The sequence below is a fragment of the Orycteropus afer genome, unplaced genomic scaffold (assembly GCF_000298275.1).
Source record: "Orycteropus afer afer isolate SDZICR_OR568_19922 unplaced genomic scaffold, OryAfe1.0 scaffold00118, whole genome shotgun sequence".
NCBI classification, from domain to species: domain Eukaryota; kingdom Metazoa; phylum Chordata; class Mammalia; order Tubulidentata; family Orycteropodidae; genus Orycteropus; species Orycteropus afer.
In genome coordinates this window covers 1,814,208-1,838,817 of record NW_006921705.1, presented here as the reverse complement: position 1 = coordinate 1,838,817, position 24,610 = coordinate 1,814,208, and the positions used below count along the sequence as shown (strand labels likewise).

Below are 24,610 nucleotides of genomic sequence, written 5' to 3'. Positions count from 1 at the left end.
AGTATTACAAGCATGGGGCAACAGTAGAAACTAAATCAATGTAATCCACCATATAAACAAAACAAAATAGGAATCAAATGAAATTTTCTCAACATAATTAAGGGCCTATATGCAAAATCAACATTATACTCAACAGAGAAAAGCTGAGAGCTTTCCCTTTGAAAATTGGAGTGACCAAGGATGGCCATTAGCATCACTCTTGTTCAACGTTGTACTGGAAGCCTTGCCAGAGGAATAAGACACAAAAGAAAATAAAAGTATCTAAATGAGAAAGAGAGAGGTAAAACTACCTTTACTTGCAAATGACATGATCCTATACATAAAGATTCTACAATAAAACTGCTTGAACTAACAGAATAATTTAGCAACATTGCAAGGCACAAGATGAACACACAAAAATCAGTTGGATTACTTTACACTAACAAAGGCTACTCTGAAAAAGAAATAAAGAAAACCATACTATTTATAATAAACCTCCAATTTAATAAAATGCTTAGGACTTATCTTGGGACATAAAAAATTTTATACAATGAAAATTATAAAACACTACTGCAGATATTAAAAGTGACTTACAAAAATGGAAAAATGTCCCATGGTCACGGACCGAAATAAACAGTGAAAATGTCAATTCTACTGAAAGCAATCTACAGATACAATGTAATCTCAGTACTAATCAGAACATTCTTTACTGAAATCAAAAAAATTAATGACCAACTTCACATGGAAAGGAAAACAACACAAACAGCCGAAACAATATTGAAGAAAAAGGAAAAAGCTGGAAGCCTCACCCTCCCCAATATCAAAATATACCATACAGCCACAGTAATCAAAATAGCCTGCTATTGTTTTGACAATAGGCATATAGATCAGAGGAAAAGAATTGAGAACTCAGAATTAAACCAAGTCATCTATGGACAACTGACTTTCAACAAGGGGCCAAAGTCATTTAGTGAAGCAGAAACAAAAAACCAAACCCATTGGCATCAAGTCGATCCCAACTCATAGCGGACCCCTCCTTGGGTTTCCAAGGTGGTATCTCAGTGGAAGTAGATTACCCAATCTTTCTTCTGAGGAGTAGCTGGTGGGTTTGAAATGCCAGCTTTCTGGTTAGCAGCCAAATGCCTTAGGCACTACACCACTAGAGCTGTCAAGTATGTATCTTAGCAACCTAAAAACAATGACACAAGCAGACATATGTATACCTATGTTCATTGCTGCTTTATCCTCAATAGCAAATAAATGGAAGTAACAGAAGTGCTTACCTATCAACAGATGAATGAATAAGCAAATTGTGATACATACATACAAAGGAATACTGTACAACCATAAAGAACAATAATAAACCCATAAAACATATTATATCATGGATGAACCTGGAAGGCATAATGTATGTGTGTGTAGAGAGAGAGAGACCAATGTTCATTGGTGGTTACCAAGGTCTTGAAGAGGGGTGGAGGTGAGGTGTAAGCATGCTTTTAGATAGGAAAGACTGTTTTTTATTTATTTATGTGGTGATGGGAAAAGTTGTACCAAATATGGATATATTAAGCATAACACAACCAAAGTAAAAATGAGTGCTTGTTTACATATAGATTGGTATAGGTATATTAGTATATAGATAAGTACAGGTGTGTACATCTTGAGAACAGATAAAAGTATCTATAGGTACAAGTAAATACAAATATGGAGGTGCACATGTGTATTCATTGAAGACACAAATATGGATACTATAAGACATAACTAAACACCTTTTAAGATTGGTTTTCTCACTTTGGAAACTTAGGTCCATAGACTCATGGGACAATCCATATGGCACAGCATAGTTCCCAAAAATCATGATCTGCATTCTAGTGAAGTGAGTAGTGTCTGGCGTCTTAAAATCTTGTGAGTAGACATCTAAGGCACAACTAAAGGTCTCCACTTGCCAGGAGTAAGACAGTAAAAAGGTATCCAAAAGCTCAAAGAAGAAACAAGTCTGCATAAGTCACAACCACATCTACCCTTAGACCAGAAAAACTAGCTGGTACTTGGCTACCACCACTAACCTCCTGACCAGGGCCACTATAGTTGTTTCTGGATAGAATAGGAGAAATATTTGCAGCAGAACATAAATGCTTTTATTTTAAAAAAAGAAAAAAAAAAAAAGTCAGACAAACTGGAACACTAGAGAACAGAAGACTCCCTAAAACTATCACCCTGGGACACTTTTTAAACCTAAAACCTAGCCTATCCCTTGAATGGCACAGAAAAATAAAGGATATTATCTGTAAGATTGGTACTCTACTTAAAAACCATCAATATCAGATCAAAAGGTCAACAATTACTCAAATGATAAATGGGCAGGGAAACTAGAATATCGGAAATGCAACATAGGACACAGTTAAAGAGAATGTTGACACATTTAATAAATGTAACTAATGTTACTGAACAATTTTTGCAGAAATTTTCAAATGAAAACCTCATTTGCTGTGTAAAATTTAACCAAAATCTCAATAAAATGTTATAAAAAATAAATGTTTGTATTTTCATTACATGATATGTACAAACAATTTATAGTAGCATTTTATGTACTCTCTAAAAGCTGAAAACAACCTCAACAGCTAGCAATAGTAGAAGGAATACATAAATTGTGATATATTCTTACAATAGAACTCCATAGGGCAATGAGAGTAAATGAACTATTTCTACACACATGGGTGAATTGCACAAATATAATATAAGCAAATTAATCCAGACAAAAAAGGAGTACAAATTGCTTGAGTTCACTTGTATAAAGTTCAAAAGCAAGAAAAACAAATCCAAGGTATTGAAAATCAGGATAAGCTTTTATTCTTGGATAAACTGGTTAGGCTCTATTTCTTAAACTGACTGTTAGTTACACTGGTGAATTCACTTTGTGAAGATTTCTCTAGACGCACATTTATGATTTGTGCAATTTTCTGTATGCATGTTACCCTTTAATAAAAAGTTTGCATAAAAATATTTTTATATCAGCTTGAAGCACATCTTGGGGTCTGTTGACTTCAGATGGCAAGAAAGTCTTTCAAATTACTATAAAATTCATTACATGTATCTTTTTCTAAATTACTGGTCTCTTAAAGGGCCTTGACTGTCTAGGGAAATTAAAAAATCCTGGGAATAAGTGAAATGAAACACTATAAAAGGGACAGGAATGTGTTTACAAGGACTAGTGTACTATCAGGTAGTTTTAGCATCAATTTGATGAGGATCCCTAGATTAGATTCTATTTTTTCTTTCCATCACAATGTATTTCTGTGAACCCAGATATTTTTGTACCTGATTTTAAAATTAAAAAGAAATCTCTTCACAGTTTTCTGATATACAGTTACTTATGAACTAGTCAATGCAGATATTATAAATTGTATTATCTTTATACATACATATTTACATTTTGTTCCACATCTGTTAGTTTTATCAATGTAAAACAATTAGAACTAGTAGAGAGAATTAATCATTCTTTATGATTTATTTAGAACTAAATTTTATTCATAACACATTTTGAAAGCTAGTTCTTCTCATGGAATATATTAATAGTTCAAAACTAAAATGCATTTAAAGAAGTATGATTAAAAACTTTTTGAAAGCCTATTTTTATCCTTTTTGCTTAGATTGGTGTTATAGGTCTCCTGTGTCAGGTCAGTACAATGTAAACATAAAAAGGGGTTTGATAAATTACAAGACATTTTCAAATAAAAATAATTCTCTTTTTCCTGAATTGTGTCTTGCAATGTAGTCTTCAATTTAAGATAATTCTGAGCATTTCAAAGGGAGTTCCAGGTGTCATTATTTCTGACAGATCTCTACTAGGTGAAGGAGTCTATGGCCCTTGAAATACAGTATAGATGAGTATACAAAGCCATCACTGCTCTATAGCTTATTAAATCTCTTACAAGAAAATGCAAGCTTCACTTAAAAGGTAATATTCAACCCCCACACCCTGGATAGTCACACATTTAATCATCTGAGAGACACAGACATTAAATGAACTCCTAATCTCACTAGAGTGTAATCAAACTTTGGAATAGATGAGCCACAAAGAGTTTAGGAAAGGCAAACTAATTTGGTCATTCACTGAATAAACTACCTTCTCTTTATATACTATTTCCAATGGCTTAAGATACATAAAAAGTTATTAAACTATACATTAAAGGAAACTTCCAGTTATGAGAGTCACTTTCATTTACTTTTAAGGAACTAACCTCTTCTCATGCATCAGATATTTATAGCTTGAAGAAAGTAGTTCAATTTCTATTTTAAGCAATACTAGTGAAAGCAATTTTAAATTAAATTATATTCAAACTAACAAGCACAAATTGAGTAACTAGTATGTCAATGGGATGATTTTTGTTCTCCCTTTTCTGACAGTAAATAGATTGATTTTTTGTCGGGGCAGAGAGGGATACATTTCTGTCTAAAATTATTTTATTTGGACATTCTCTTTTGGGTTACAAAAATACACTTAACATTATCTATTTATACTAATAGCAACACAATTATAATGATTTAGTCATTCCAACTAATAAGTACAAATGTTATTATCAGAAACTGGTGCTGGTATTTCATGGCTCTCAAATTGTAGAGAGGAAAAGGTAGGCTTAGAGGACACAGACTATTTGAAGATAGATAAACAATATCAAGATAAATGGAGAAAAAAATTGAAGTGTCAAAGATTCATTGGGTCAACTGGGATCACAATCAATGTCTGTGAAAGTAGCAGTTAAGAAATCAAAGGAAGAATCGCATTGGTCAAATCTTCTGCAAAAGATCTCTTTAAAGTTTTAAAAAAGGAAAGTTGTCACTTTAAAAACCAAAGTGCATCTGACCCAAGCCATGATCTTTCTGGTTGCTTCATACACATGTCAAAGCTAGACAATGAAAAAGAATGACTGAAGTGATGATTCAAACTGTGGCGTTGATAGAGAATATTGTCATGGACTACCAAAAGAATGAACAAATCAGTCTTTGAAGAAATACAACCAAAATGCTTCTTAGAAGTGAGGATGATGAGACTTAGCTTGCTTACTTTGGACATGTCTTCCAGAAGGACCAATTGCTTAAAAACAATATGGTTGGCAAAGGACAGAGTTACCAAAGATGATGGAAACCTCCAATGAGACAGACTGCCACAATATCCACCACAATGGGCTCAAACTCAACAGTGATCATGAAGATGGCACAGGACTTGGGTAACGTTTGCTCTGTTGCATGTAAGGTTTCCGTGAGTTGGAGTTGACTCAATAGCAACTAATAACAACAACACTCATCTTTTTCCATGTACATAGTTTCAAGTGATTTTCTGAAAATATGTAACATGTAACGATATAAAAATAGCTAAAAGGAAAAATGTAAGAGAATAAAAACAAAACAATAGACTCCAGAGAGAAAATTAATATGGCATAATATGCACTGCATTTATCTTCTAATCTTGCTAAAGTTAGATCTACTATTTGACTTTGACCTTCTAGCAGAAAAACTAAGAGGAACAATGACTAATTACAACATAGTCTGTGACCATGAAACAAAAATACAGCAGTTGCTTGTTGTTGTTGTTATGTGCCGTCGGGTTGACCCCAACTCATAGCGACCCCTCCTTGAGTTTCCAAGGCAGTATCACTACGGCAGTAGATTGCCCCATCTTCCTTTCGAGGAGTAGCTGGTGGGTTTGAACCGCCAGCCTTCTGGTTAGCAGTCAAGTGCCTTAGGCACTATGCTACTAGTTGCTTAGGGGGAAAAAAGTGTTCTAGACATTTGTTTTCTACATTAGGGTTAAATAAAAGGAAAACCATGATAGGCACATAACACTCATAAATATTTCATTAAATCTAAGCTCCTAATTTTGACAAGATGAGAAATTCCCAGTGAAGTCAAGTGTCGTATTATACTCAGAATTGGAAAGAGGCCCAAGGGAATTTAATGTTAAGTACACTTTTTGGATTTGAAAACTGATAATCCATTCATACAACACATGGAGACTTTTGATTAATCATGTTTAAAGACATGGTTATCTGTAAAAACAAATAAGCAAATATAATTTTAAACAACAAGTCTTAATATCAAATACAAATATATAAATTCATTAAATTGTGCCCCCTTACTGGGAAAAAAAAAAATTGTGACAAGTACTGTGTTAAGTTGTAGGAAAGCAAAAGTCATGATACCTGCTTAGAGGAAGTTTGACTTTTAGTAGGGAAAACAGCACATATATAAATGAAAACAAGTGCATTTATCTTCTAGACTTTCTAAAGTTGGATCAAATATTTGACTTTTAGCTTCAAGCAGAAAAACCAATAGGAAACATGATTAATTACAACATAGTCTGTGATCATAGAACAAAAATATAGCTCAACTTCTTAACTAGAAATTGAGTTGTAGTTTAATAGTCAAGGAGACAATGAACATTCACCTCATGTGATAGTTCACATTGAGTATCAACTTGGCTGGGCCATGATTCTCAGTGGTTTAGCAATTTCACACATACTGGGTTTCCATGAGTCAGAATCAACTCATTGACAACTAGAGAGATCTAAACCAGAGCTAAGGCACAGAGTAATGAAGTGTATTGCCTAAGGCATTTGACTGCTAACCAGAAGGCTGGAGGTTCAAACCCTCAGCCACTCCTCGGAAGGAAGACTGGGTGATCGACTTCTGTAGAGGTAGTGCCTCAGAAACCCAAGAAGGGGTCACTATGAGTCATATTTGACTCAGCAGAAGTGAGTTTGGTTTTTTTGGTTTAATGTCTCACAGACAGTAAGGAGAAGCCCCGAAACCGAATCCAGGTTATCTGTTTCCTACTCCATTGCTCTTTCACCTAAGAGGTAGTACAGCATGGTCTTGGAGACAGAATAACTACCTGTAGATCCTGGCTTCACTGCTGACTAGTTGTGCCACTTGGCCAGGTTTACTTATTCTTTCTTGGACTCAGTGTTCTCTGTAGATTGAGAATAATAATAGAAGCTACTTCATAGGGTTTCTGAATGAAATGAATGAGCTAATTCCTGAGAAGAGCATAGAGTGCCTAGCATAGAATGACATAGAATGGACAGAAGAAAAGGATTTGCCATATTTACCATATGGACTTACAAACCTAACAAAACTCACTGCCATCAAGTCAATTCCAACTCATAGCAACCCTACAGGACAGAGAAGAATTGCATCACAAAGTTTCCAAGGCTGTAAATCTTTATGGAAACAGATTGCCTCATCTTTCTCCCACTGAATGGCTGGTGGGTTTGAACTGCTGACCTTTTGTTTACCAGTTGAATGCTTCAACCACTGCCTCTCCTTTATGGACTTGAAATAGGCTTAAGCCTTGCTGCACAAAGAAAACTCACACTGAATCCTGAAGAGTCTGTTGTAGTTGCTTTATATCAGATGCAGGTGAGGAGGAATTGGGCTGGGGACAAGGGATCTCAGACCCCCAAAAGTCTATCTTCTAGAAGCAAATTATACTGCACTTGATGTGTTAACCATCTCCATAAATTTCTGTATCTTTTGCTGTTTAGAATCAATTTTCATTCTTTAACTGTGGCTGTGGCTTTTTTCTGTCAATAGCATCACTATATTCAAATACTTTATCACTATTTCATGCTTATTTTGAAATGTAATGAAGGTGGATTCTCCACATCTTATTTTTTTTCAAAATATTATTTTTAATCCCTAAATTTATAAAAGATGGCATTTTTAATAGTTCAAAATTCATTTTGACTTATAGTATATATCAAGTCAACATTGTAATCCAATTTTTCTCACATGTGAGTATTTTTCATATCTGAACCTTATAGAGGGGGAAAATGTATTCTTACTACATTAGCTGCTGAAAAATGTCTTCTTCATTCAAATATATTTCATTAATGTTAGTCACGCTTAATCTTTCCCTATATAGCTCTGGTGGCATAGTGCCTAAGGAATTTGACTGCTCACCAGAAGGCTGGTGGTTCAAACCTACCAACCACTCTTCGGAAGGAAGATTGGATAATCTACTTCTATAGAGACACAAGGCCTTGGAAACCCAAGGAGGGGGAGCTATGAGTTGGAAACAACTTGACAGCAGTGAGTAAGCTATCTTTGCACTAAATTAGGCTACTTGATGCAGGTGAAAAGATACACAGTATACTAGAAAATTAGTTAAATAATTTGAAAGGTGTTTCTAAAACCAGATATTGTTAACTTCATAGACGAAAAAAGCCAAACCATCGAGTTGATTCTGACTCATAGAAACCCTGTAGGACAGAATAAAACTTGCCCATAAGGTTTGCAAGCTTGTAAATCTTTACAGAAGCAGACTACCACATTTTTCTCCCTCAGAGAAGCTGGTGGATTCAAACTGCCAAGTCTTTTGGTGACAGCCAAGCATTTAACCGCTATACCACCGGGGATTCTACCTTAATGACAGAGACCACAGTTCACAGACCACCTCAATTTGAAAAGCTCCTAGTTTATTGGTCAATTACCTACTACTTTTTCATAGAAAGTTAGTATTTTCTGCAAACATCCAACTTTTTCCAAGATTCCACTTCTCACTTCCCAAGGAAGCACCATGGTGGAGAGTTATGAGAAGACGCCTTCAACGAGGGTAGACCTAATTTTGAATTCTGATTTTACTGGTTATTGGCTAAGTGATACTGAAAAAGTTAGTCACACTCACTCATGTTCATTTCCCCCCCAATGCTTGCACATGCCTCATAAGTTTTCTTTTTATTCTGTATTTCTTTATATCCTTCTTTTTTTATCTTTTTTCTAAATTCTATAGGATAAGTGCAGGGTTTTCCACAGTGCTCAGAAAAATAATAAAGACAAATGTATGGCAGCTATATAGGAAATATTAATCTATTAATATCCCCTAAAGGAACCAGAAGTTATAACTTTAATGATCAAAATCTAGTTCAATTTTCTTTACTTGACAAAGAAAATTAAGTAATTTATATATATATTTATGACTTTTCAATCTTGCCTCTTTTTATTAAATGGCTGCTTCCTTAAGTTTTTATTTTTTAAATATACATTGCAAATATTTTCTCTTAGGTTATTGTTTGCCTTTTTGTGATTTATAGCCTCTTTGTCATGTTGTTGTTTTTCTAAGTGCTGTCAAATCAGGTCTGACTCTATGTACAACAGAACAAAACACTGCTCAGTTCTGTGCCATCCTCAAAATCATTGCTATGTAAGAGTCCATTGTTGTACCATAGAGGGTCTGCCTACTTTTCATTGATCCTTTACTTTACCAACCATGATGACCTTCTCCAGGGACTAGTCCCTACTGACAACATGACCAAAGGATGAGAGACAAAGTCTCATCATCCTCACTTCCAAGGAACATTCTGATTGTTCTTCTTTCAAGACAGATTTGTTCATTCTTCTGGCAGTCCATATTCTTCACCAGCACCATAATTCAAATGCACTTATTCTTCAGTCTTCCTTATTCATTGTCCATCATTCACATTCATGCTAGGTGAATGAAACTACTATGGCTTCTTTCAGGAGCACCTTAGTCTTCAAAGTGACATCTTCACTTTTTAATAATTTAAAGAGGTCTTTTTTTTTTTTTTTTCTTCAGCAGATTTCCTAATGTGATACATCATTTGATTTCTGACTGCTGCTTCAATGTGTATTTATTTTGGATACAAGTAAAATGAAATTCTTGACAATTTTAATATTTTCTGTTTATCATGAGATTGCTTATTGGTCCACTTTGTCATAAAGGTCTCTTATTCTAATGTCAGGAGTTCTGGTAGCATAGTGGCTAAGGCACTTGACTGCTAACCAGAAGGCTGGGGGTTCAAACCCACCAGCCACTCCTTGGAAGGAAGATGAGACAATCTACTTCCATAGTGGTACTGCCTCAGAAACCCAAGGAGGGGTCGCTATGAGTCAGGTCTAACTCAGCGGCATGTAACAACAACAACATTCTAATGTCATCCAATTCATCAGTCATTCTTTATTAGAATAGAACATTTCAGTAAGTGATTCTCAATAATGGCCTGCACCTTACTTTGGAACTTTTTCAACATAGACGTTTTCATAGTATACGTTATGATTGCTGACTGAAAAGGGAAGTGTATCCACAGACTAAGCATCATTGCCAAACTGCTGCAATTAGTACTGATAGCACTGATTCTACATTAGGGAATGAAATGCTATCAAACACAGTTACACATTCAAGAAAACCTTTACTTATGAAACTGAACATAAGCTTTACATTTACACCTACTTAAGAGGAATGGGTAACACTCAAAAATGTTGCTATGTGCCATTGAGTCAGCCCCAACTCATAGGGACCCCACCTTGGGTTTCTGAGGCAGTATCACTATGGAAGTAGATTGTCCCATCTTCCTTCCAAGGAGTGGCTGGTGGGTTTAAACCACCAGCCTTCTGGTTAGCAGTCAAGTGCCTTAGCCACTATGCTACCAGAGCTCCCAAGAATAGTAGCCTTGAAAAGAACTGTTTTCATATTCTATTGATAAGGATGAAACTTTTAACCAATTTTTTAACTGCTTGGATTAAAGACTGAAGAGAACCACTGCCATTTAATTTTCTTCATCCCTGCCATTAAAGTGATGTATTGCTTCTCAATCAATAGTAGAAATCAATTTGGCAGAACAACTTGTGACCTCAAAAATTATCATTGCAATTGTTAGTTGCTGTTGAATCAGCTCCAACTCTGAGTAACTTTATGCACAACACAGCAAAATGTTGCCAGTCCTGCATCATTTCCATGATCATTGCTATATTTCAGTTAATTGTTGTGTCTATTGATAACACCATTAAACCATATATTTAATAAATCTTTTCAACTTAATCATTTTGCTTCATGTACCTTTTACACATTGAGGAATTACCTTAGCATGACATGAGCTTTCAAATCATTGACCTTGCAACAAAATCTCTACAAAACCAAACCAAACCAAACCAAACCAAACCAAACAAACTCACTGCCATGGAGTCAGATCCAAATCATTACTACCCCTTCTTGGGTTTCCGAGGAGGTATCACTACGGAAGTAGATTGGCTAACCTTCCTTCCAAGGAAATCTCTACATGCCAGTATAAAATGCTTTTGTCCTAGAAATCCCTCAATAGACATATAATTATCAGTAACTGGTCAAAAATGAGTCATAAATCCATGTCTGAGCCAATCAATTACAAGAATAACAGAACAGTTATCATTGGCACAAGGTATTTGTTATTGATCACTTGGGAGTAGAGTTTGCCTCTCCTAAACACATGATCCCCAAAGATAGTAGATGTCAAAATAAAATTAGAATCCCATTAAGTAAGAAAGGAGCTCTGGTGGCGTAGTGCCTAAGAATTTGACTGCTAATCAGAAGATTGGCAGTTCAAACCCACCAGCCATTCCACGGACAAAAGACTGGGCAATCTGCTTCCATAAAGATTTACTGCCTTGAAACCCAAAGGGGGTTACTATGAGTTGGAATGACTCAATTGCAGTGAGTTTGGTTTTGAGTTTTTATTAAGTGAGAAAGTGGGAAAGATCAACTAATGGTGTGTTACACTTAAAAAATTGAGAAAATATAAACCAAAGCTGCTTCACCTTAAATTCTCTCAAGGTTAAAAATAAAATTTAAAGTTGGACTCCACCAAAATTATCCAGATGATTATATTCTTTTCCACTTGGTGTGGTATAAATCTGAGCAGTAAAACCACATTAGGTATTTTGTTCATCCAGATTTAATGATAACTTGTATGTTTGTCTCTCTAATTTTGTCTAATTTAGTAGACAATAACTTTCTACCAGACAGTAAGAGACAATCTTTCTTATTAGCACATAGTAGGAACACAGTATATAAATGTGAAAACAATGAACTTTATTTTATTTTATTTTATTTCCCATAATGTCGGGATGTCTGTGAGGGATTACTCTGTCTCTGTCTTCTATTGTTTCTGTTAGGACGGCAGGTATTTTGGATCACTGGTGTCTGTGCAAGATTAGCCTCAGCTGAATCTATTCTTGTTCTAGAGTATATCTCTATTCACTGACCCTTGTCTGATCATCTCAGGTATTTATGTGTTTATCTATATAGCCTAGTGTTTGGTGTTAATGCAATGTGGTATGGTGGACACATTGGTTGGTTTTAGCATCTATTGTCTATCTCTTATGTGCACAGTTCAGTGTCCTCTCATTTCCCAATGTTATCATGGTGGTCATAAATCCCTCCCTTACCCATGTCAGTGCGTAAGCCCCAGCTAGCCCTAAATTAATCTCTCCCTTTCCCTGCCCATCCTGGTAACCTACTAGGTGAGTTCCCTTTCCCAAGCAAACCCTTCTCTGTCTTTTTACAGTAATGGGCTCATACAGTACTTGTCCTTCTGCGATTGACTTATTTCACTCAGCATAATGTCCTCCAGGTTCATCCACGTTGTGAGGTGATTCCCGTATCCCTCACTGTTCTTTAATGTGGCATAGTATTCCATTGTGTGGATATACCATAATTTGTTTATCCACTCATCCACTGAAGGACATTTAGGTTGTTTCCATCTCTTTGCTATGGTGAATTGTGCTGCAATGAACATAGGTGTACATATCTGTTTGTGCACTATCTCTCACCTTTTTAGGATACATTCCTAGTAATGGAATTTCTGGGTCAAATGGTACTTCTATTTTCAGTTTTTTAAAGAAACACCATACCATTTGCCACATTGGTTGTACCATTTTACAATCCTACCAGCAGTGCACAAGAGTTCCAATCTCTCCACAACCCCGCCAGCATTTGTTACTATCTGATCTGTTGAACTTTGCTATTATTGCTGGGATGAGATGATATCTCATTGTTGGTTTGATTTGCATCTCTCTAATGATTAATGATAGTGAGCAATTTCTCACGTGTTTGTTGGCTGCTTATATATCTTCTTTGGTGAAATGTCTGTTCAAGTCTTTTGCTCATTTGTGAATTGGGTTATTTGTCTTTTAGGTGTTGAGGTGTTGAAGTTTTCTGTAGATTTTGGAGATAAGTCCTTTGTCAGATATGTCATAGGCAAATATTTTCTCCCCATCTGTAGGTTCTCTTTTTACCCTTTTGATGAAATCTTTCGATGTGCACAAGAATTTAATTTTTAAAAGGTCCCAGACATCTAATTTCTCTTCTATCTTACAGCACATTCTAGGTTATGCTTGACAGTTTATTTATGCTGTAAATTATGGCTCCTAGATTTGCCCCTATTTTATCTTTGATGAATTTTATAGTTTTAGGTTTTACTTTTAAGTCTTTGATCCAGCTTGAGTTTGTTTTTGTGTATGGGGCGAGGTATAGGTCTTGTTTCATTTTTCTACAGGTGGATATCCAGTTTTGCCAGCACCATTTGTTAAAGAGGCTATTTCTTCCCCATTTAATGGGCTTTGGGCCTTTGTCAAAGATCAGTTGTCCATAGATGGATGGGTCTATGTCTGAGATTTCGATTCTGTTCCATTGGTCTATCTGTCTATCATTGTACCAATACCATGCTGTTTTGACTACTGTGGCTATATAGTAGTTCTTAAGATCTGGGAGTGTGAGACCTCCCACTTTGTTTTTCTTCTTGAGAAGTGGTCTGCTTATTCAAAGTCTCTTTCCTTTCCATATGAAATTAGTAATTAGTTTTTCCATGTCCTTAAAAAAAAATTGTTGAAATCTGGATTGGGATTGCATTAATAGATTGCATTGTATAGATTGCTTTAAGGAGTATTGACATTTTCACAATGTTTAGTCTACCTATCCATGAACAAGGCAGGTTCTTCCATTTATGTAGTACCCTTGTTGTCTCTTGTAGCAGCGTTTTATAGTTTTCTCTGTATAGGTCTTTTGTGTCTCTGGTGAGGTTTATTCCTAGATATTATATCTTTTTCATAGCTATAATGAATGGTATGGTTTTCCTTATTTCTTTATCAGAGGAGTCCTTGCTAGTGTAGAGAAATCCAACTGATTTTTGTATGTTGATCTTGTATCCTGCCGCTTTGCTAAACCTCTCCATTAGTTCCAGTAGTCTTTTTATTGAGTCCCTTAGGTTTTCTATGTATAGGATCATATCATCTGCAAAAGAGATAGTTTTAATTCCTCTTTGCCAACACGTATGCCTTTTATTTCTCTTTCTTGCCTTATTGCTCTGGCCAGGACTTCCAATACAATGTTAAATAGAAGTGGTGAGAGAGGGCATCCCTGTCTGGTTCCCGTTCATAAGGGGAATGTCTTGAGTCTTTCTCCATTAATTATGATGTTGGCCATTGGCTTTGCATATATACCCTTTATTATGTTGAGGAATTTCCCTTCTATCCTTATTTTGCTGAGAGTTTTAAACAGGAATGGATGTTGGATTTTATCAAATGCCTTTTCTGCATCAATTGATATAATCAATGAATTTTAAACAAATTTCTAAGGATACTAGATATGTCACTTCAGCAGACACACAACTTTATATTACTAACATTTATATTACATTATTAATTTCTATGATGCCCTCACTGCACTTCTTTCTTATATTGTTTGTAATAATGCCATTAATCTGTCTTTTAACCTAGTATGGTACACTTTTATTCATTGATATATTAAAGTCTTTTCTTTCTTAGTCAATCCTATTCTTTGAAAGATTTCCTCTTACATTTTCTATGTATAGTTTTTTTTTTTTTTTTGGTTTGTTAATTAGCATTGTTCATTTTGCATTTCATGGTAAACTAAAACAAATATAATGTCCATGCATGGTAGGTGGAATCTAGCATTAACCAAATGTAGTAAGTGTTATGATAGCCTCTTTCACAATTGAGTGCTGCTTCTCCTTCTATTTTATTTTTCCGGATAACAACCCCCAGTCAAGCACCAGAGTTTGACTGGCCCTGATTCAGTGTTTTTTTTTTTTTTTTTTCAATAACCTTTTTGCTGCTCTGTTTTATCAATTGTGAAGAACTGCTTTACTCACTTTAACTCTGATTAAATTCTGGAAAGGATAAGATTTCAAGCTTCCAGGCAGTATTCAGAAATGTTCACCACTTAAGATTTATCACTCCCATCACATCCTAAGGTCCCTGCCTTCCAATCACTGTCCCGCATACATACCCTGACTTCTTTTTTCTGGGTTTTAACTCACTTTGTTTCCTCTGCTTTGACTATCCTCCTTTCATAAACTTCACCTTGAGAAAGTCAGCACCATGCTTAAATTCTTCATCACCTACAAAGCCTTTTATGATTTAAGTAAATTGTCTTTTTCCTTCTTGTAGTGATTCTTACAGCATACACCTGCCTTAATAATATAGGCTAAACTCTTTGCTTCTGGAAGATTGAGATTTTTTTCTCTCTCCTCTATAGTGCCTAGTATATTATATTGCATTAAGTTGGTTTTCTGGAAGCAATCTCTAGCTTGGATAATTCCAGACTGAAGGATCTCACAGAGTTCTCAAAAGTCCTAGAGAATCAATTATCTCCTACTGGTTCCCCTAAACCTTTCAAGGGTCTCTTATTCACCACTGAAATCTATCTAAGGAATCTAATACAGGAGAGACTATCATTGGAACCAGTTATCATCTGTTTCTGTGAGGCCATCAGTATCAAATCCACCCCTATTTACCTCACCACAAGAAGCCCAAGGATTTTCTCAACATCTCTCTCCAGCCAAGAAATTCTTCCCATGTAGCTCTTTACAAATCCTAATAAAACTCAGTTTCCTCTACCTCAAACTTTCTCCAGGATTCCCTAAATTTCAGAAACATCCCCTAAATGCTCAACTTTTCTCTGAGTATTACCTTTTCTTTTTGACCCTTATCCTTCCTTCCTGCCAATATATAACTTCTTTCTGCTGTCTCAAGCACTGGTTTCCAGGCTTTACATAGCACAGAGCCTAGGGGTAGATGTTAGGTGGCTTTCTGTCTTGGAATCAGTGCTTCTAAAATAAGAATCTTTGCCAATCCCTTCTATTCCTCAGGGATAAATGACATAGACAGCTAGAACAATCCTTTTATAGGAGCTTACGTCACATCTCTGGTCACATGCATGTAGAAGCTTTCTTTCCAACATGCCTAGACTGAATCCCTTATTCTAGCCCCTCCTTTCCTACCAATCTTTTTCAGTCACACAGGGCTCAAAGCACCTCTAGGTTTCTGACCTTTACAATGGAATGCCCTAAATACTCCTCCCTAGGATTCTACATGTCTTTCACTTTCTCTTTATTTTGGTCCTTGTTCAAATTTTATCCCCTCAGAGGGCAGTTTTTGCCCTGCTTATTTAAGATAGCACCACACTCCTTCTCCTCTTATCAAACTATTTTTTTCCCCTCCTTTCTCAGAATTTATCACCCCATGAAACCCGTTGCTGTTGAGTTGATTCCAACTCAGGGAGACCCCATGTGGGTCAGAGCAGACCTGTTGTCCGTAGGTGACAATGACTGAGTTTTTGGAAGTGGATCTCTTGGTCCTTCTTGGTTTCTTCTGAGTGAATTAGAATCTCTAATCTTTTGGTTAGTAGCTCAGGGTATTCATCATTTGAACCACTCAATGACTCCATCTTTACCTGACATTGTGTTAAATAGCTACTGATTTTACTAATATACTATTTGTTTCTTTAACCATTTGGTATGTTTGCACTCTTTATTACACTATACTCAGTTTCTGGACCAGTGCTTAGTATAGCATACACACTCAATAAATATTTGCTGAATAGATGAATGCACTAAATCAGTCAATGGGACTAAAATGCAAAGTACAAACAAAATAAGCTACAAAGGGTTATTATTTGTAAATCATAATGTGAGTTAGACTAACTTAAATTTTTCAGCCATTTTTGGTGATAGCTAGCGATTCAGATCAGAAATCAGTAATTTGCACTATGGAAGAGCTATTTTGCAAGAGCCATACACTTTGTTTGCTTGTTTGATTTTTTGTTTTCCTACTATTGGTTTTTAAAGTGATAGAACTACATGTAAGAAGAGGGCTAATTATGAAGTTCCTAATAATACACCAAACTCACTGCCGTTGAGTGGATTTGACTCATAGTGAGCCCTTCTTGGGTTTCTGAGCCACTTCTCGGAAGGAAGGTTTGGCAATCCTACTTTCGTAGTGATACTGCCTCGGAAACCCAAGGAGGGGTCGCTATGAGTCGGGGCCAACTCAACAGCAAACAACAAGATCTCTACAGAAGTAGATTCTAATTATCAGGAGATAAACTCATGTGCAAAACTAGAGATAATCAACATACGGGTTTATTCAGGGATATTTGGTTTTTATGTGCATATGTTTATAGTTATTTTTTAAAAAATGATTATTAAAATACATTCAGAAAAAATCTGTAATTGGGATTCCAGATTGCTCTAGCCTCTAAACTCCCCACTACTCCTTATGAAATTTTGGGAATCTTTGAATTTATACTAAAATAATATAAAATAATAATAATAAAAAGTTATTAGAGGCCTAGAATTTTACTTTCAAAAACATAGGTTTTTAAATATCTTATTCAACATAGAACAAACAGCATAGATCATTTTTCTCATTTTTATGATAAAAATAAAAGATAAAAATGTGCTTATTAATCACTTCATTTAATTAATCTATATTGTTTGGATAATTGAAGTCACACATCTTCGAGTTTCAGGATTTTATTTTAAACAATAGGAATAAGTACACACTTAAAGCAAACTACATGTGTATAATTTATCTGAAAAATCTGAGTTATTTGATTGCATTTTAGATCTGTATCTTAACTCATATTCTCATACCTTCACTCTGAGCACAGAGGCAAACATTCTTGCATCTTCAGACACACCTCCAATGTAGAATTTTTTTGAAAACACTGGGGGATGATCATTTTCATCCTGAATCTCAATGTACACTTTGGCTGTATTGCCTGGAGGATAGAAATAATACATTTTTATTACAAAATTGGGCAAAAAATCAAATCTCAAATACGTTATTAGGTTTTAATTCATTAGAAAAATGTACTACAGTAAATATTTTTTGTACTTTTTTAGAAAATGAAACAATGGAAATAATATAAATCAGAAAGTAATTCTTAAATTGTAAGCTGATACTCCAAATCCACAGAGGATGCCAATAATTACACTTCTAGTATAATAATGTTATGTTGCTGTTTCTTTCAATTACAATGCCCTGAAATTCATTTTACTTTCTTTAATGTGCACTGAAATTTTGTGTTCTCCCAATTTTAATGAATCACCGAACTCTTATGCTTAGAAACACATCACACATATCTCGACTGTGTCACAGCTATCCATACATACATAAATATATATATATATATATATAAAATATATATATTATATATTTTATATATATATATAAATGGAATACACACACACACACACCACATATATATATAAATCTTAGTTAAAAACTAGCAATGATAATCTCTTAGGCTAAAAATGTGTTATAATATTTTTTAAGATTAAAAGTAAGCAGTGGTTAGATGAACTGCTTATTTCCACAAAAGGAAAGTATATCTTACCATGAATTAGAAGCTATCTGACATTAGTTGAAAAAAGATACAGCTGGAGAAATAATTGTCATAAGACTTATCTTGTCATTTATACTGCATTAAATGTACCATAAAGAATATATTCCATCATTGATTGTTAGATCCTTGCTAAATCATCACACTTTTGATGATAAATGCAGCACTTATCACTACTCCAAGACTGATCTTTTACAAAGAATTTGATGTTATAAAATAGCTTACAAACCTGATAAAACGGGGAAATAAGTGGTATTCATTTTCATAAAAGTAAATTCAAATGACATAAGCATTATACTATACAATTAGGGTAAAATTATGGCACTTATATGGCACTTATGACCCTGGATTTGCAACCCACCTAAAAGAATTGGTCAGGCCAGTCTGCTGAGTGATTGGTCTGACTGCAATCCATCTAAGAGGATTGGCTGAACTTCAATCTGCTGAGTGATTGGCTAAGCTGCAATCTGCCCAAGATGATCAGTCAGGCTAATCCTTCTGGGAAAGCCCTGCTTGAAATTGGCAAGAAGTTTTCTGCAGAGCTATCAGGATGTCCTTATAGTCAAGATCCTGGAGGGGAGTGCATCTTTGAGACACATGCCCTGCAATAAGAACCTCCCAGATCAGGTAAAGAGCTTTATACAGGCTGTAACACTAAAGAGCTGGGGAAATAGTGGTGGCTAGAGCAGTGGCAGTGGAGCCAAAGCCACGGAGGAGACTGGTGGCAGCACAACAAGAGAGGCAGGAGCCATAGGGCCCCCAAAGCAGACTGTTAGCGGTGGTGGCATGATTTCCTGGTTCTTCTGATGCAGGGATTGCCTTCAGAGCTTGGGCAGTACTCTATGCAGCGGGTTGCTTGCTCTATTTGTAGAGCAGAGCAATGAGACTAGGGCACTGCATTCAGAGGTTCCCTGTTGAGTAGTTGTGCTTGGAAAGATGTCATGATGCTGGCATAGAGCTGGGGCTGACCAAGGACTGTCCTAAGGTTGATGATTGAGAGCTAGATCAATCAGCAATGAGGCAGAACCAGCCAAAGCAATCGTGAAAAGAAAGATAGAAAGACAGAGAGAAAGAGCAGAGCATGGCCACGCCATATCCGCCAATACCTAAACTGGTGATGAGAGAACAATACCTGAAGTGTGGCACACCTATTAACTCCTGAGCCATAGTTCCCTGTGCAATGACATAAGAATAGACATCAGTTTTGGGGAAGGGTAAGCGGTTCCCTTTGAGATGTAAGCAGGTCCCTCTCCTATAGTACAAAGTGGGATAAATGTAAAGGTGGGGAGACTAACTCACTATAAATCTGTCATATTTATTGTTTGCTTTTTATGAATAACAGTACAGCTTTTGCTTTGCCAATATTGTGTGTCTCCTGTGTATGACTCAATCAGACTAGATTGATATAACACCCCTGGAGTGATTAATGCCACTGGGTGGATTCCTCATCCTACCAGTCTTATTGCTACTGTAATTTTGTGATAGCCTGTGTGTGCATCACAATTACTGAGGTGAATTTTTTTGCTGCATTTCAAATTATGATAAAATATATTGCCACTCATCTACAAACCATTGCTCAGGGACACCTTATTTTATCTCGTGTAAAATGCTTCCCTCTCAAACCATAATTAAATAAGACCAGCTTAGTAGCACAGTGTCTAGTGCATTGTGGGTTTGTGGGTGCAGAGTAGGTCTGTGTTGAATAAATGATAACCTGCTCTGTCTTAGTAAGAACATATAAAATGGGCTATTTTTTGCTGCTTGCCTTGGTGAAGGTTAAGGTCACAATCAAAGTTTTAGTTTCCTTCTTTTTTTTTTTTTTCTTTAATCATCTTTAAATTGAAAGAGCTCGAATCAAGAGGATAAAGGACTGTGTCAAGAGGGAAGGGCACTAGCAGGGAAGTAGGACTAATGGAAGGTTATGCTATTCTATCTTACTGAGCTAAGACTCTAAATTACACCTCAGCCAGTAGCCACCAATCAAATTTGATCCAAAATTGAAGGGCATTATTTCTCTGAGGAGTGGTCCATTTTAATCTCAGCATGAACAGAGCTAAATTAATATATTTTTTTAGCCCTACATTTAATATTTTTAAAAAGAGAATCTTAAATTATTGTTTCACCTCTCCAATAATGTCTTTGCGTTTGTGTTTCCTTCAGAAATACATGAAGTTTAAATCTGTTCTTCTTTTCCAGAACTCTAAGAATGATGAAGGAGCTCTGGTGGTGTAGTGCCTAAGGCATATGACTGCTAACAAAAAGGCTGGTGGTTCAAACCCACCAGCCACTCCTCAGAAGGAAGGTTGGGCAATCTACTTCCTTAAGCATGATGAGATCTCAGAAAATAGACTAATTAATTATATCTTTTTTTTTTTTAATTAATTGAGTGAGGTTTTCCAAATGTAGTAAAGTTTGCAAAGGACAACTTCACCAGGACCTCCTCCCTTATGCTCCAATGCCACATCTATATCTAGTTGTTCACCAAATCCTATATATCTGCTTCATAGAAAGTTAATGTTTACTAAATATTTCTGGAAAGTGTCATATTCTCTCAACACCAAAACTGCCCATATATTCACGTCTCCTGCCATCTTGCCTCTGTGATTACACATTGTCTACTTGCTCTGTCATCTTTTTTCTAATGTGTACTGCATTCTGATAATACAATAATTTTACAAAATATAAACATTATCCCATTAAATCAAGTATGAAACCATCAGTCCTTCAGTACAATGAATTTTTACATTCATCCATTTAATCATTTATTCAATCATTCAACGTACCTTTTGAGAGAATTCTGTGTGCCTATCACTCTACTGACTATAGTATGAAATTGTTGTTCTCTGTTCTGCTCCAGTAGACTAGCAACTGGCCAATGTGGCTGATTTTCTGATTATAAATCTACTTTTCAGAAGTAGATCTCCAGGCCTCCCTAGTTTGCCTTAGTCCAGAAGATCTGCTGAGTCTTGATCAGCATTACAGCACCATTCCTAAACATTGTTTCTGACCAAATCTAGAATCAGCTAATAAACAGTAATGTCTGGAGTAGGGAAAATGTCAGTGAAGAGGGCTCTAAGCTGGTGGTAACTACAAGGTAAATTGACTCCTAATGATTTTTTTTTTTTTAATCAGTGTTTTATGAATGTAATCTTTAAAGGCTGGCAGTTCAAATCCATCAGCCACTCCTCAGAAGGAAGGTTAGACAATCTACTTCCACAGTGATACTGCCTCAGAAAACTAAGAAGGGGTTGCTATGAGCCATAACAATCTTTAAAATATTGTCTGCACCTAATAATACTCTTCTTTCATGTTAAGCTATGCTATTTTTCATATTTTTTCAATAAGGATACAGACTCAGCAGTAAAAATAACATGTAAGTAAATAATATGTATTATCAGTGAGAAATTTAGATTTTATTTGAGATACTTCCCTTCTCTTCTCTTTCTTTAAGACTTGGTTTATTTATTTATTTTTTTCTTCTTTAGAACTAAATGGGTGAAACCAGACATTTTTATTGGCTAAACTGGTGTCTCAGGAACATGTCTTTAAGCTCAAACAGAACTAAGTACTTTATTTTATAGAGAAAAGAATTGAAGAGTAAGATAGTCTAGGACTTGTAAAAGTCATGCATACAGACACTGCACAGATTTTATTTTATTTTTTCCATCAATAAGGTATTTTATATAAATCCTATATAAATAGTCATGGGAAGAATAGAGCAGTAGCTATATTTTGACCTCTGAGCAAAATTGCACTTGTGCCATATTTTAAAATGATTATATAATAACTCAATTTAATTCATCCTCTAAAATGGCATTTTAGTGAAGAAGAATGGTACACTGGACTAAAATGTTTCTATGAGCTAATTGGTCTTTCAGTTGATCTGCTCATTATTTTTTTGCCATCTTTCTCCAGAGTTAAATTTAATGGTAAGTTAAATTTAACTTACAATATTAATCTATTTTGTTCTAATTTTATTCACTAAATTGAATTGAAATAAGCTGGAACATTTTTTGTGCAGTTGAATTGCCTCTTACTATAACTCAAAAAACTCATTGCCCTTGAGTCAGATCCAACTCATAGTGATCCCTCCTTGGGTTTCCAAGGCAGTATCACTACGGAAATAGATTGTCCAATCTTCCTTCCAAGGAGTGGGTGGGAGGTTTGAACCACCAGCCTTCTAGTTAGCAGTCAAATGCCTTAGGCACTATGCCGCCAGAGCTATAACCTTAGAAAAAAAAGAAAAAGACTTAACTTTACAGGTTGGTGGAATTCATGATCACTTATCTTTGAAAATTGTCATTTATTCTGCACTATCAGGAATTATCTAACACTGGAATTGTTTGTCATTTCAGTGCCTTTTGAAGAATCAGAACTGTTTATCAATTTTCTGTTACCAAACTCAAATAAAATTAATCAATTCAGTGATATCAAACAAGAAAAATTGCATCAATTCAGAAGCACCTAGAGTGGTTCATTAATCAAGTGCTAGGTAACTTTTGCCTCCTGGCTTCTTCAAAGTCACTGTAAGCAAAGTTGTACATCACTGTGGTGTCATTGAACTTTTGTGATATTTTAATTTAATGATACTTAATCCTATGGAAATTAATGAATATATAATACAAGATTTCAGAGTAGGCAACAACAAAGATGCACACAGAAACACATAACTCAAGCAAAACTTGCTTGCATTAAAAAAAAATAAAAATGGACTTTATACATTTATTTAAAAAAACAGAAGGACTTTTTAGTGGTTTTTGGTTGCTTGGTTGGTTTTTACCAGAAGGGAACAATTATAGTGGTGATTTAAAAAATAATATTTCATCTGCATCATCACTTTTAATATCTATTATGTTTACTATGTATCAAATTATGTAATGTTAATTTCAGTTAAAAAAAAAAATCACTGCCGTTGAGTGGAATCCAACTCATATCAAACCTTCTTTGGGTTTCTGAGGCGGTATCTCTATGGAAGTAGATTGCCCCATCTTCCTTCTATGGAGTGGCTGGTGGGTTTGAACCTTCTCCAACCTTTTGATTAGCAGTCAAATGCCTTAGCCACTATGCCACCAGAGCTCCCACCAGAGGTCACTAAATACAAAGTGGTGAAATAAGTATTTCTCTTGTTTAAGCCAGTGATTTAAGTTTTAGAATAAAATTAACTTTTTTTTTTTTTCCCCCATTGTGTAAAATGGATTAGGAGCTCTAACCCACCAGCCACTCCTTGGAAGGAAGATTGGGTAATCTACCTCTGTAGAGATACCTCCTCAGAAACCCAAGGAGTGGTGGCCATGAGTCAGAATCAACTCGATGGCAGTTAGTTTGGTTTTTGATTTAGAAAATGGATTAGTCCACATATTTCTTGTTTTTCTTCTGCCTGATAATTTTAGGCAAATATTAGGTGACCTACTGCTGCTGCAACAAAAAAATGTCATATATAGGTGGCTTTAAAAAACACATGTTTTATCACAGCTCAAGAGTTTAGAAGTCTGAATTCAGTTCATGGTTACAGGAAGACGCCCTTCCTTGTCTATTTCACTTGTAGGTATTAGGTCCTCTGGAGTTTATTTTGACTTATAGAAGCCCCATGTGACAGAGAAGGGCTGTTCCACAGGGTATTCTTGACAATGATATCTACAAAGGGAGATCACCAGGTCTTTCTCCCATGGAGCCATGAGGTGTGTTAGAACTACCAAACTTTTTGGTTAGCAGCCAAGTGCTTAACTATTTGTGCCACCAGACCTCCTTCACCTTCTAGTAACTGCCAGCAATCCTCTATGATATGGGGCTTATATATGGATTTCTCTCTACTGTCTATCTTTTCTTCCCATTCAGTGTGGCTCTGTGTTTGTTCTGGTCTTTTTATAAGTTAGAAGTGACTGAGTTTAGTATACATCCTACATTGGCATGACTTCATTACATAACAAAAGTAGAACATCTGTTTCCAAATAGGGTCATGTTACACATACAGAGGTCAGGACTTCAGCCCATATTTTGGGAGGACACAAATCAATCTGCAGTTTTAGGTATCCCTCTTTTGTAACAGATGGCACATTGAAAATATTTCTCCTGATAAATATACTTTCCACAATTTATTTTGCATTGAATTTAATTGAGAGTGAAATTTTGGACTGTGTATGAGATATAAATGTC

General features: G+C 35.5%; 1 protein-coding gene across 1 annotated transcript in view; it reads right to left on the bottom strand.

Annotated features, from left to right (window-relative positions):
- PCDH15 (protocadherin related 15) overlaps positions 1 to 24,610 on the bottom strand; it is a 1,158,626-nt gene that overhangs the window by 154,706 nt on the left and 979,310 nt on the right. Inside the window, exon 27 of the mRNA XM_007944018.2 lies at positions 17,706 to 17,833. Coding sequence (XP_007942209.1) covers positions 17,706 to 17,833 — 128 coding nt within the window. The remainder of the gene's footprint in view (positions 1 to 17,705; positions 17,834 to 24,610) is intronic.